Source organism: Mytilus edulis, chromosome 3, assembly GCF_963676685.1.
Source record: "Mytilus edulis chromosome 3, xbMytEdul2.2, whole genome shotgun sequence".
In the NCBI taxonomy this organism is placed as follows: domain Eukaryota; kingdom Metazoa; phylum Mollusca; class Bivalvia; order Mytilida; family Mytilidae; genus Mytilus; species Mytilus edulis.
In genome coordinates this window covers 23376062-23391483 of record NC_092346.1, presented here as the reverse complement: position 1 = coordinate 23391483, position 15422 = coordinate 23376062, and the positions used below count along the sequence as shown (strand labels likewise).

General features: G+C 32.2%; 1 protein-coding gene across 10 annotated transcripts in view; it reads left to right on the top strand.

Annotated features, from left to right (window-relative positions):
• Positions 1 to 15422, top strand: part of LOC139514227 (calpain-9-like) — a 102928-nt gene that overhangs the window by 3417 nt on the left and 84089 nt on the right. For all 10 annotated transcript variants that reach the window (XM_071303088.1, XM_071303089.1, XM_071303085.1 and 7 more), the window contains one exon: positions 6676 to 6745. In XM_071303088.1, coding sequence (XP_071159189.1) covers positions 6676 to 6745 — 70 coding nt within the window. The remainder of the gene's footprint in view (positions 1 to 6675; positions 6746 to 15422) is intronic.

Sequence of the window (15422 nt, the reverse complement as noted above, 5' to 3'; positions counted from 1 at the left end):
TGTGTCAATGGACAAAACCAATGCAATGTTACGCAACTCGGGTTCGCATACTTATTTTTATTTATTTTGTTAATTTATCTATTTTCAGTATTATATAATATTTATCGTCATGAACATTGGTGTTTTTACTTGCTGACCATTGGTTTCTTTTACATAAATTTAACATCTTTATACATAATCTGATTACATGTACATGTATAATAACATTGACTAATTAATATACATTGTAAGCATATACAAATCCTTGATATAAGGGTTTATAAAAAAATAGAAAAAAAGGAATTAAAAGAAGTTTGAGCCATACCCTTTTTTTATCCAGACATTTTTATACCACCTCAAAATTTTTTTGGTATCGTATAATAATGGTACGATGTCGTTGTCTGCGTCGTCTGAAGACACATTGGTTTCCGGATTATAACTTAAGTTAAAGTGAATAGATACATGTAGTTATGAAATTTTTTCAGAAGGTTCAATACCACAAAAGGAAGGTTGGGATCGATTTTGGGGATGATGATCCCAACTGTTTAGGGGCCTAAAACATGCATTTTTCTAGTTTCAGGATAATAACTTGTGTACAAGTATTTCAATTGCTCTGAAATTATACTGCAATGTTTAAAACCACAAGTAGAAGGTTTGCATTCATTTTAGGGGTTATGGGCACAGGCACTTGTTTCTATCCATAGGAAGGTCGACTATCCATATAAGTATAAATTTCGAATTTTAAAAAGTTTCAAGAAGAAATCTCCTTGCGCAATAGATTTGTTAGATCATTGACCACATTAATTTCGTGACAAAAACCTATATTATGTCAAAAATCTGATCACAATCCAAATTCACACAGTATCAAGCTTGGATATTGTGACCAAATTTGCCCCAACTGTTCAGGGTTCGACCACTGGGGTCGTATAAAGCTGTGCCCAGTGGAGCACATGGTTACATTTGTGTACACCTTAAGCTTTTGTTTTTATGCCACACCTACGATAGAAGAGGGGCATTATGTTTTCTGGTCTGTGGGTCCGTTCGTCCGTCCGTTCATTCATCCCGCTACAGGTTAAAGTTTCTGGTCAAGGTAGTTTTTAATGAAGTTGAAGTCCAATCAACTTGAAACTTAGTACACATGTTACATATGATATCATCTTTCTAATTTCAATGCCAAATTACAGTTTTTACCCCAATTTCACAGTCCACTGAACATAAAAAATTATAGTGCGAGTGGGGCATTCCTGTACTTGGGACACATTCTTGTTTATCAATAATGTACATATTTTAACCTTTTATGCTGTTAATACAGAAAAATATTGTTATTGAAATTGTGATAATAAAGTGTTTCATCCCTGACCATTCTGACGAGTGAAAAAAGTAATTTCAGCCTTGTATTTCTTGGAAACATGGATATAAATACGAAATGTAGTTGCAATCAGTCACATGACAAATTATATATATATATAGGCATTTCCAAACAAAATGAGTGTTTTGCTTTTGTGTTGTATGTCTCCCAAGAGATAGCCTGAAGATAATGATTGGTATAAGAAATCTTCCTTAGGAACAATTTTCCAAACAAAAGAAATCAAATGAAGATCTGACTACAGATCAAAAGTAAATATTTTTCTGAATCAACTGATCTAATGTTACAAATTTACATACTACCAGAAGTTCCTTACGTATACGTATACCATGTATACCCATTCAGAAAAAGAAAGGGAAAATAAAAAAAGTAAAAATCTTAAAATAGGCCCAATCAATACATGAAGTGACACCCCAGCATTATTTTCCGTTTGGTGCCAAAAGAGTTTTAAAAAGCAGTTGACATGGTGGATCTAAAGATTTTTTTTCAGACACAAAACTTGGGCAATATATTCTTAAGGCAAGCAGCAATTAATGTAAGCCTCACTCAGTTAATTGACAGTTCTCTTTGACAACACTGTCACTGCATACATTATTAATATTACAGTGTTGCAATAAAAGCGAAACCCTTCAATGACTATGAATTTCAAAAAAGGTGTTGATGTTGGTAATATAATCAGTACTTCCATTTTTTATATTTATTGAATTGAATTTCAAATACATCACATAGCATACACAAAATATAGTTCTAAATAAGTCATAAACATATACTGTGAGAATCTAGAAATATGACAAGGAAAAAGATACAAGACAAATACACTTTTACATCAATAACAGATTATGGTATAATTGTCAATGATTGAGACAACACACCCATCCACAATGACACCCTCTCCAATACCAATCAAAGTACTGAAGTACTGAACATCGGATGACCACATGTTCCTGTGGATGTTATCAGTGTGTTGTTACATGTACATGTATATATTATTAATGTTTGTATTGACAGTTAAATGATGTTTTCATCCTTTGTATATCATTCTATTCTTATATTCTAATAAAAGTGCATGATGGACACTCTCTTTTAGTAGGCAGTCATATTTTCCTGTAAAACGTTCTTTAGATATTCTTCGGCATGCATCAACACAAATTTTTGGTATATATAATTCTTGATTTGTTATTGATATATATATTTTTCATGACAAAACATATTCATATCATTCATGTCATTTATCTATATTCTTTAAATTTATTTTCATGAATAATTATTGCATTGGTGAAATTAATATATAACAAGCTATATGTAATGTTCATTTGCACTTGTTAATTTTAGCCTAATTACAATGTATACGAAATACATTCTGTTATCAGTCAAAATCGCAAGTCACATGGCAACAAAATGCCTGAATGCCCTAACATTCATCCGCTGTAAAAAAAACAAATCAAACTTTATTCTCTTGTTTCTCGTATATTACAAATAAATAAATTATAACCTAAATTTGTTTTCTTATCACTAAATTATACAGTTTACTTCTTGTCGCTTATTAGTGAGGCCCAAGTTTTCAGTGATACAAGTCCAGCGCCATGCACTATATAATGATTTACTTTAAAGCTCACCTGACCCACAGGGCCATCTGAGCTACAAAAATGTATTCTCATCACTTGCGTCTGTCATTGTCATTGTCATGCACTTATACATTTTGAACTTCTTCTAGAGAAGCTCTGAATGGAATTGAACCAAACATGGCATGACTTTATTTTGAGGTGCTGATTATATACATGTAGTTAAGTGATGTTACTTTGAAGCCATACCATCATCCAAGAGAAATACATACAAATGTCTTCTTTCAGAGAACCACTGAATGGAATGAAACCAAACATGGCTTAAATGTACCTTATGAGGTGCTGATGAATTGTTGCTACTTTATTGCTGATTTACTGTTCAAGATGGCCACCAGGATTTTTTTTCATTAAATTACGGGTCCAATATTAAACCAAATTTGTTCTCAATCATCATATTTGGGTATCTGATATGATTTCAATCTATTTTTCCGAAACCAAAGTAGAGTCAGGTGAGCGACACAGGCTCTTGAGAGCTTGGATGGAGAGTTGTCTCATTGGCACATCTTACATCTTATTCTTATATCTATTATCTGCAATGTAAATGTATGCACTTACTTCACCCTGTTCACCTGACACCAGAAGTAACAAATACAAGGAAAATGTATGTGTACATATGTTAATACTTATGTATGTTTCTAGCTATAGTACTAGTGTAAATTAATAATGGAATTCTTATCTGCAAACACTTTATTTACCAATGTACATTGTACTTGATCAAAGTAAAAAAACCAACAATAGATGTATTGCCATTGAAAACAAGGCACATGCCAACAATTTGTAACAACCTGTGGTTTATTTCTACAAAGTGCACAAGATAATTGCGTTTACAAAAGGAGTACTTTTTGATACAACACCAGGCATTTAAAACCTGTGGACCTTTATTTCACATTCAGAGTCCAAAGACTTTTTATACGATCGCTAAAATTAAAAAAAAATTGGTCGTATAATGGTATCACGTTGTTGTCAGCTTCCTCCGAAGACAGATGGTTTCCGGATAATAACTTGAGTATAAGTAAATAGAATAAAATTTTAACATAAGGTTTATAACCACTTAAGGAAGGTTACAAATGGGATTGATTTTGGGGGTTTTGGTCCCTACAGTTTAGGAAAAAAGGGGCCCAAAAGGGGGCAAAATAAGTATTTTTCTAGTTTCGAGACAATAACTTGTGTGTTAGTGTATGGATCTTTCTGGAATTGTACCACAAGTTTCAATTCCAAAAAGGAAGGTTGAAATTGATTTTTGGGGTTATGGCCAAAACTGTTTCGGAATTAAGGGCCAAAAGGGGTCAAAAAAAATATTTTTGTTATACTTTGTATAAATTGCTCATTTTTTTATTAATTTCAATGGGGTTTTATTCTTGAATTCTTTACATATGCTGAATCTAACCGTGTTTTAAGTTTTTGAAATTTGGTCCCTGTTTTTAAATTGCTCCACATGAGGTACAAAGGGTCCAAAATTAAACTTTGTTTGAATTCATCAAAAATTAAATTATTGAGAATCCTTGATATGCCGAATCTAACCTAATTGAGATTTTTAATTTTGGGTCCTGTTTTCAAATTGGTATACATTATGGTCCAAAGGGTCCAAAATAAAACTTAGTTTGATTTTATTAAAAGTTTGATTTTATTAAAAATCGAATTCTTTGGGTTCATTAATATGCTGAATCTAAACATGTATTATAGATTTTTGATTATGGGCCCTGTTTTCAAGTTGGTCCAAATTGGGGTCCAAAATTTAACTTTGTTTGATTTCAACAAAAAATCAATGTAAAGGGTCCACATTGAGGTCAAAAGGGTCCAAAATTAAACTTTGTTTGATTTCATAAAAAAAATGGATTCTAGGGATTCTTTGATATGCTGAATCAAACCATGGCCAATTTAAATTTATATTGGATTTAGATTTTGGATATTGGACCATCATAGGTAAATTTATTTTTTTTAAATTCATTAGACCACATTCATTCTGTGTCAGAAACCTATGATGTGTCACCTATTTAATCACAATCCAAATTTAGAGCTGTATCAAGCTTGAATGTTGTGTCCATACTTGCCCCAACTGTTCAGGGTTCAACCTCTGCGGTCATATAAAGCTGCTTCCTGCGGAGCATCTGGTTCTATATGTAATCTGGGAACAGTATATCTAACATTTATATATATGTTCCTGATGTAATGCACATAAATTAGTCTCATACTTTAAAAATTCATCCATGGAAATTTTAACAACTAAATGTATTATATGTTGGTCTCAATACATGTACATATGTAAATAAGATGTTGAAATACTGATAAAAAAATTAGAGGATGTACATGAAGATGTTCATTGTATATGAGTTTTTTTTTATAACACATAATCACTTGCAATTGAAAAACAGAAATTTGAGCAAATTAGGTAAGTTTCAGGACTTTTATACATGTAGCAGCTGATCTGTTTTATAAAGTTATCTTTTTTTCTCCAATTTAAGCACCTGCATTTCTCAGATTATGAAAATTAAAAGTCAATGCAATGTATGAGCTTGACAAACACCCACTTAATTACATCTGTACATTGTTTATGTACATGTAAATATGTTTTTTGATTGATTGATTAATTATATTGATATCTGCTCATGGTTCCCAGATGAAATATAATTACATGGATGGTCAGGACTACAACATGTTATAATGTTATTAGGCAAAGGAATAATTAAAATAAGTGATTTTTAAATGATTTTTTCAAGCAGCAAATTAGAAATTCTGTGTTTTTGTTGTTTTAATAAACTTTTAAACTACACAAGTTTAGATTACATTGACATGTACATGTACATCTAATTACCAGTAGAAGTAGAATTGAAAAAAAAATAGACCTTTAAAGTTGGCTTCATTTAAATGGATTCTACTGAGTACAATGTATGTAGCCAAAGGTAATATCTTTGGTTAGCTTGCTTGTTAGCTGAACCGTGAAGTCATTGTTAGCTTAGGTAAACTACCCTACTTTAGAATAGACTAGTCCGACAGAAAACCAGTCCATCTGTCTGTTGGACTATGCTACTTTGAAAGGAGGGTAGTATACCTGACCTAATAATGACTTCAGGGTTCAGCTAACAAGCAAGCTAACCAAAGATATTACCTTTTGCTACACACTCAATGGAATCCGCTGTAATGCAATAATTGATTTGTAAATTCTGAATTAGTTTAACAAATGCTAATTACAGTTACACTGATCTAATACTTTTTAAACAGAAAATTTCTAGCAAAGGGAGTGGGAGTATTTTACCTGTAAAATTCAAGGTCTGATCAGCTTTCAAATTATGTAATCAAATTTTACTGTAAGCTGACCATCCCAAAATTTTATTGTAGGGTGAAATGAAAATAGAGTGAAGACCCCCTGTGTAATTAAAAAAATTAAACTTAAGAGAAGTGATTTTGGAAAATAAAGGTACGATACATGTTTTCCCATATATTCACTATGATAAGCAGCTGCTGCCATGACCAGTCATCTTGTTATCCCAGGACTAGTATATTATGGTCTAATGTACTAATACACAATGTATTTTGTCCTAGTATAAACAGGGATGTTGCAATTAAGGGTTCTGATAATTTTAGCGTCATAATAATTACATTTCAAGCTGCATTAAAATAAAATCACTTATTATAGTCAGACTAGTGATTAATTTATAATTCTTACATGAATTAAATAGATAATTGACATAACATTTTTTTCTTCTTCAGGACTTGGTAGACAGCCCAGAATTCATAGCTTCAGGAGTCAGTAGATTTGATGTTAAGCAAGGAGAATTAGGTAGGTATATATGGGCGGAAGTGAATTACTTTTTAAACTAGAGAAGTGCTTGTTCTCTCACTTCTTTATCATGTACAGTATGGTTTTAACAAATATATATTTTGCCTTTTTTATCCGACAGCCCTCAAGCTACCAGGCAATTAGGGTGAAAAAGTCGCTATCCCGACCGTCTCTTCGCTTTGCCTGACCCTCAAAAGCGAAAAGAATTCCCCTTGTTGAACTTGATGATTGGAACATCAATTTAATTATTGATAATTAAAGAAATTCAGACATAAACGATTCATTTTCTTACAAAAAGAGGTTTAAGCATTGACTTAAAACAGTGTGTAGCAGGTAATTTAATAAAAAAACAACTTTTCATCACTTCATGCACTTCTGGTACTTGTTAGTCTAGAGCGCACATCAATAACTTTCGGCAGCAAAATAAGTTTTTATGCCCCACCTACGATAGTAGAGGGGCATTATGTTTTCTGGTCTGTGCGTCCTTCCCATTTCAGGTTAAAGTTTTTGGTCAAGGTAGTTTTTGAAGAAGCTAAAGTACAATCAACTTAAAACTTAGTACACATGTTCCTTATGATATGATATTTCTTATTTTAAAACAAAATTAATCTTTTGACCCCATTTTCATGGTCCACAGAACATAGAAATTAAAAGTGTGAGTTTCAGGTTAAAGTTTTTGGTCAAGGTAGTTTTCAATGAAGTTAAAGTTCAATCAACTTGAAACTTAGTACACATGTTCCCTTTTGGTTGATCAATTTACTTTTAAGGCCAAATTAGATTTTTTACCCAATTTCACGGTCCATTGAACATGGAAAATGATAATGCGAGTGGGGCATCCGTGTACTTTGGACACATTCTTAGTGAACTTGATAAAAGTTGCTTCCAGGAAATGTTTAATCCATTTATTGCGTCATCTTCCTTTCCAAATAGCTTGTCAAACATTCCACACACATTAATAGACTTTTGGTTAGATCTAATTGATTAATGTATATAATTCCATATAAAATATATGGATTGTTTCAAAATATTGATTAAATTAACTTTGAGACTATTATACTAATATCAATATTGTATGGCCCAGCTTAACTTTGTATATCTTTTGATGAGAGACACTGAATTTCATTAACATGATGAACAAGATAGTTTTTAATTGAATTGCAATTGATAGATTATAATTTTATTACCTGTTGACATAAAAAAGAATAATTTAGTGCTAGCTATTTTTTGGTAGTTTCTCACTAGAACCTAAATATAAAAAAAAAACATTTATGATATTTACATATGACCCTTTATAGTTATACTATAATAAGATCCAAACATTGTAGCGCAGCAGAAGGAGTACTTCTCTTTCAAATCTCACCACTTCTCCCTATCAGTTTCAAAAAGAGGAGTCACTCCTTCCTATGATTCTGAAGTAGTGTGAGCCCTGATTATCCTACTTCATAATCCCCTACAGAGGAAGTAAAAGGGGACTTAAGGTTTGCACTCCATCTGAGTCTGTCTGTCCTTGAAGACCTTCAGTCCGGCAAATCAGTTTTCCACATTCACCTCAAAAACTAACAAAACCTTTGAATAGAATTATTAAGAAGGGATATAGTTACGATACTGTTGTCAGGTCATTAAAGATTGCATATTTTGGCGTTAATATTGATTCACTTATAGGGTCTTTGCATCGGAACTTAACACATTTATTCAAAAACCAGTTGTTGGCATGACATGGGTTATGTTCTTCTCATATATGTTATGATGGTATGATACTAAACCCCTAACGGGAAGGATTGTGCCTGATGTTCATATGATGAAATCATAATCTTTCAGTCAATTTAATTGAAGTCTGGAGCTGGCATGTCAGTTAACTGCTAGTAGTCTGTTGTTATGCCCCACCTACGATAGTAGAGGGGCATTATGTTTTCTGGTCTGTGCGTCCGTCTGTTCGTTCGTCCGTCCGTCTGTCTCGCTTCAGGTTAAAGTTTTTGGTCGAGGTTGTTTTTGATGAAGTTGAAGTCCAATCGACTTCAAACTTGGTACACATGTTCCCTATGATATGATCTTTCTAATTTTAATGCCAAATTAGAGATTTTACCCCAATTTCACGGTCCACTGAACATAGAAAATGATAGTGCGAGTGGGGCATTCGTGTACTGAGGACACATTCTTGTTATTTATGTATTATTGTCATTTTGTTTATTTTCTTTGGTTACATCTTCTGACATCAGACTCGGACTTCTCTTGAACTGAATTTTAATGTGCGTATTGTTATGCATTTACTTTTCTACATTGGCTAGAGGTATAGGGGGAGGGTTGAGATCTCACAAACATGCTTAACCCCGCCGCATTTTTGCGCCTGTCCCAAGTCAGGAGCCTCTGGCCTTTGTTGTATTATTTTAATTTTAGTTTCTTGTGTACAATTTGGAAATTAGTATGGCGTTCATTATCACTGAACTAGTATATATATGTTTAGGGGCCAGCTGAAGGACGCCTCCGTGTGCGGGAATTTCTCGATACATTGAAGACCTGTTGGTGACCTTCTGCTGTTGTTTTTTTCTATGGTCAGGTTGTTGTCTCTTTGGCACATTCCCCATTTCCATTCTCAATTTTATTGAAGATATTGATCTGATAATTGGCATATATAGTTTTATCATGACAAGTTACAGACCAAGTTTGAATTTTGTTTTAGATCTGATGATTTTGTGCAGATTAAATAATCAGTTTTCCACACTTTTTATGCCCCTACTAGGAGTATTATGTTTTTTGGTCTGTGTATCGTCTGTCCTTTCATCTGTCTATCCTTATTCAGGTTAAAGTTAACTTGAAACTTAGTGCACATGTTCCCTATGGTGTACTATGGAATCATTCTTATTTGTCAGGATGCTTGAAAATATTGACTTGATATTTGTTGTATAGTTTACACCATAACATGTTACAGATCAAGTTAGCGTTTTGTTCCAGTACTATTAGTTTTTAACCCGCAGAGGACTATGTATTGCCATGCAATACTCTCAGAATGCTTGTTAAATTCAATTTTTGTACAGTATAAATAATAAGCTTTACTTTATGCTTAGAAAAACCAGTTATGAACAGGGACTTGAATTGTTGATACTGAAGTGTTTTAATGAAGACAAGCAGACTGGTCACATCTGAAAATCAATAGTATCAAAAATCAAACAAAACTTTCCCTGTTAGAATTTATTGTACATGTACAGCTTGCCAAAAGAAAATGGAGTTAAGTATCTGTCTTATACCATGATGAATACATGATGATAAGTCATTTAGTGTGAAGAATAATTAAATCAACCTGCATGAATATGTAACTTGGAAGAATACAGTTCTACAAATATGCACATACATAGAACAGGAGCCATTGCTATTTTTTTTTATTTAGTCAGTTGTTTTTAAGTGCAAGCTCAAAGTTATGGGTTCAGAAGAAATAAAGGATATAAGAATCACTAATAATGATAATATTCATATTTTTGGGGTTTCAAGAGGGTAATATAAGCTCAAGTAGTGTATACATTGTACAATGTATTCTTTTTTCTCCCACGAGAGCCTCACTAGAGTTGACTAAGTTAAAGGATTTAATTTCAATGAAGGACATGGTACATACCATAGTTTTATTTATATGTGGGTTGTATTATGAGTATAAAGCAAAACTATAATATTTTGATAACAAAAGAATTTTTAGATATACTTTCAAAAACACATTTATAAAAATTTATATTTATTCAAAGTATACATGTGTTATACTTTCATATTTACTAGTATGTGTATTTAGAAAAGATAATCAAATTGTAAGTAAACCTTAGGAAAACTTTAAAACCCAATAAAGATATGTAAATTATTTTCAAATTTAAAAAAATATTAAAAATGTGAACATAAAGAACTATTATGAAAAATAGTCATTGATGCATTATATGATTATACCCACCTTCATGGTTTAGTAGTTGACCTTCAAAGTAAATCAACATTTTTATAAAATACCTTAATTAGCCATGTATTTAGAACACTTCAGGGGACATGTGATTAGAAAATAAAACATTTTATTACTATTCATTTCATTATATAATGTATAATCAGATGTCCATTAGGCATTACTAGGAGAAGAATAGAACTTGCTATATATAGTGAAGTAATCATGTTGATATGTGAATGTGATGAAACCTTCATAAAATTTTATGACCTATTTTTTTTGCAATGCATAATGGAAAGCAATGATTTAGCCCAACAGCCTAGAATTTGATTTGCACTCAGTCAAAAATAATGTTTAATCATAGAATTAGAAGTAATAGAATTAGAAGTTGCACAGTTTCTGGTGTCATGGGGGTTTTGATATAGCTGTTGCTCATGATAAAATATTTAGCAGAAAGGGCCAACCTGTGGTAAAATCAATATAAATTTAAGCCCCCATGCAATATTTCTTAACCCTCACCATGCAGGGCCTGTAATATTTGGGCTTACCCCAAAAACCTAAATATTTGGCTCCAATGGCTCTCCATACTTTTAGTCCGGGTAAACTTTATGACATAATTTTGAAGTGTATGCATGTCACCTCAACCTTTAACTATTTATTGTTTCTGAGGTTTGTATATGGATTTGTCACTTTGGTGTTTTTGCAAAATACAATTAGATACAGTTTAGGGTTAATTTTTAGCTCACCTGGCCCAAAGAGCCAAGTGAGCTTTTCTCATCACTTGGCATCCGTAGTCATCTTCCAGCGTTAACTTTTACAAAAATCTTCTCCTCTGAAACTTAACAAAATGTGGCCACAATCATCATTGGGGTATCTAGGTATCTAGTTTAAAAAAGGTGCCCGGTGACCCAGCCAAACAACCAAGATGGCTAAAAATAGAACATAGGGGTAAAATGTAGATTTTGGCTTATATCTCTGAAGCCAAAGCATTTAAAGAAAATCTTACATAGGTTAAATTGTTTATCAGGTCAAGATCTATCTGCCCTGAAATTTTCAATTGAATCAGACAACCTGTTGTCGGGTTGCTGCCCTGAATAGGTAATTTTAAGGAAATTTTGCCTGTTTTTGGTTATTATATTGAATATTATTATAGTTAGAGATATAAATTGTAAACAGCAATAATAAAATAAAGTATTTCCCACTGTAACTACTTGGCCAAGTTCATTATAGATGGAGATAATTTTAAGCAGCAAGAATGTTCAGTAAAGTAAGATCCACAAACACAACACCATCACCAAAACACAATGTTGTCATGAATTAATCTGTGTTCTTTGTTTAGTATGCACATAGACCAAGGTGAGCGACACAGGCTCTTTAGAGCCTAGATAGTTTTAAGCCAACCACTTACAAATCAATACTTGTCAGCATTATGGAACTTGGACAGAAGTTATACTAATATTAAATTGGAATTTTTAGGGAGTTTTCATTTATTTATTGTCTGGCATTGAGGTTAACTTTTACAACATTGATAACCTTTTTCAAACCTTCATGAAATTTTGGAAACTTTAAACACACCACCTAGACATCACTTCCATACTTGTTTAAGCATCCTGAAATTCCATGTTACTTGTACAGAAGCTAATTTCTATACAGTCTGGGTTATTTTTTTATACAACATCAACAACCATGATAAACTTTTTCAAACTTTCATGAACTTTGATCAACTTAATCTACAAAAAAGGAGATGTGGTTACTGCCTGTATGATTGCTAATGCAATGAGACAACTTTAACTTAAATGTCAAAGATAATTCAAACATTTACAAAAATTCATAATACAACTTAGACACTTAAGAAAATCCTTCTACATGTTTAGCATGAAAATACATTTGTAATGCAGGTAACTCCCAATAAGCAAGGGTAAAACAGGATAAAAAATTATGCAGGTTTTCTTATATATATAGCCTTGGCATTCCAATTGTTGAATAAGTATATTTGATGTATTTCATGTTTGACACATATACATAATTTATTCCCTTGTATTCATGTTCATGTTATATTTATTATGATAAATGACAACATAGTTTGTATAATAGATTTCCAAAAATAAAATAGTAACAAAATTGTTGATTTTTGGGATAAAGAGTGTATTCATGTCATGTGATCAAAATTCACTTGATAGTTATATTTTTCGATATTTTTCTCTTATTGAGAGACAAAAAAATATTGCATTAAAGATAAAAATTCTTTTCATCCTCTTATCATCAAACAGTTATGGGTCAAACTATATAGTTACCAATTTTTCAGACTTTTATCACTACTTTTGAGGAAAGTATATCATGTATATTGGAATGAACACAACATTATATACATCCTACAATTGTATGTTCATTAAAATTATCAATAAAATATATATACTCAAGATATCAAAGTTACAAAATGATGTGTACATGCATATGTACATGTATACAGGGGCAGATCCAGCCATTTAAAAAAAAGGGGGGAGGGGAGGTTCCCAACACAGGATCAGGGAGGGGGGTGTTCCAACCACATGTCCCCATTAGTAAGTAAGTTAGTAAATTTTATTTATAGTCGGGCATGATATGTACAATTTAACAAGGTAAACATGAGCTAAGTAGAGCTCTTACCCGACTTGATATTTAAAACAAGTTACAAATTATCAGCACATTTAACAGACTACACATACAAATAAAACACATACATAATATAAGAAATGCATTGATCGTCCAAAAAAAGGGGGGGGGGGGGGGTCCAACTATATTTGTGAACAAAATGATTGTAAGTTGTAAGATGTTCAAATGATGTGTACCTGCCATGTATTATTTTACTTTCACTTTATATTCATAGTTCATTGGTCAATATTAAGTATTCATGTTTTGGTCTAACGTTTCTTGTATGCTATAAGCTAAAGGTCAACTATATTTGGTACTAGTATATGAAGTGATTGTACACAATCATCTAGCTTGAATTTTTCTGAACAACATTGGTAGCACATGCATGGATTTATATTGATGATGATAAGATTATTAGTTACATAGTTTGCTAGTGACCTAATACGGTATATATGGGGACAGTAAATTCCATATTGGGTGAGAGCGAAGATTGAATCCCCATATGGAATTTACTGACCCCATATATACCGTATTACGTGACTAGCACACTATGTAATGAATTTATCTTACCGACTATCTTAACGTGTAAAATTTAGACTTGTGAAAATGAGCAAGCCAGTCTTTTATACTGTTAGCATTAAGAAACTAATTCCATTGATCCTACAAGAACAATAGCCAACGATAACAACTTGTTAGGTTTAAATGTGTTTAATGAATTTATTTCAATCTTAATCATCAATTTCGTCGTCTGTTGAAACATTTAAGATTTTTTCTCAGTTCCGTTTTGTTTTTATAAAGGGACGTAACACCACTACTAACTGTGTATGAAATAAGCCCTGCCTCCCTACTAACCTAATATCAAATATACACAGTCTTCACACAGAGGCTTTTAACCAATCACATTCCTAGAAATGTATAGGAGGTAAGATAATATGTTATACTTGTACTTTATCTCGAACGGCATAAAATCAATCATGGTCAATAAAGCAAGCAAGACATCTTCAACTGACATTGAAGAAAAGTTTTGCACTCAAAGATGGTTATTTTTCAGTTTTTACACAACCTATAATAGAAAGAGAAAAAAAGAAAAAAGTTAAGAAATTGTTCAGCATAATTAGTGAAAATTATCATCAATACTAGACCAACAAAAATGTATCTATATTTAAATTAGATCTACAAATAAATCCGTCTCGGGCTGATATGGGGGTCTCAGGATGATACCCAGGCTGATATGGAAAAGGCCATGTATTAATCGCTTTATCATATACTTCCGACAATAGTTTTATGTAAATAAACTCATCATAGATACCAGGACTAAATAAGGCAAATAAACAAATGCAATAACTAAAACAGTCAAAAACTTTATAAAGAAGTAAAATTATGTCTCAAATATACTATAACTGTCCAACAACAGCATCACTACCTCCATATATATGTATCGTACATTTCCTTTAGAGGCATTTTGAAACATTGAAAATTTGGAAGAGTTTTATGATTATTATTACTCCATGTTTGTTGTACTATAAAATGATTCTTAATTGTCAATGGCATTCGTTAGCAAGTACTAAACTGGGGACAAAAGTTCCCGTAAATTTTGACGTCGTCATAAAAAATATCTGACGTCACAATGGAAAAGTAAACAATCGATACCAGAAACAACGGAAGTAACTTGCACGAGAAGCACTGTTATGGGTTTTTGCACAAGACGCCCCTGATACAATGTGATATGGGTTATCAGCCCGGGCTGATATGGGTTATCAGGCTGGGTGGGAAATTATGGCTTGTGTACTTCCGCTCATTACACATATGCAAAAGCTATCATATCAATGCTAAGTATATGATAAGCAAACATAATTTATGGCAATAAAGGAAAAAAATAGATATAGTAGAGAAACATGTGCGATATGAAAATAGCAAAAATGATCAGATAGTACCCAAGATCCAAGATATACAAGATTAAGTGGCTGAAATCAGCAGTTGACTCTATATAGGAGTAATTGCCTGGCCAAAGTCCTTGATGATTTAAAATTTGTTTAGATGGGTTTTTTTTGGAAAATTTTGGAAATATAGTTATTTGTTGTGTGTTTTTTGCATTGAATCAATTTTATGCAAAAATGCAAGGGTGGTAATACAGGCTAC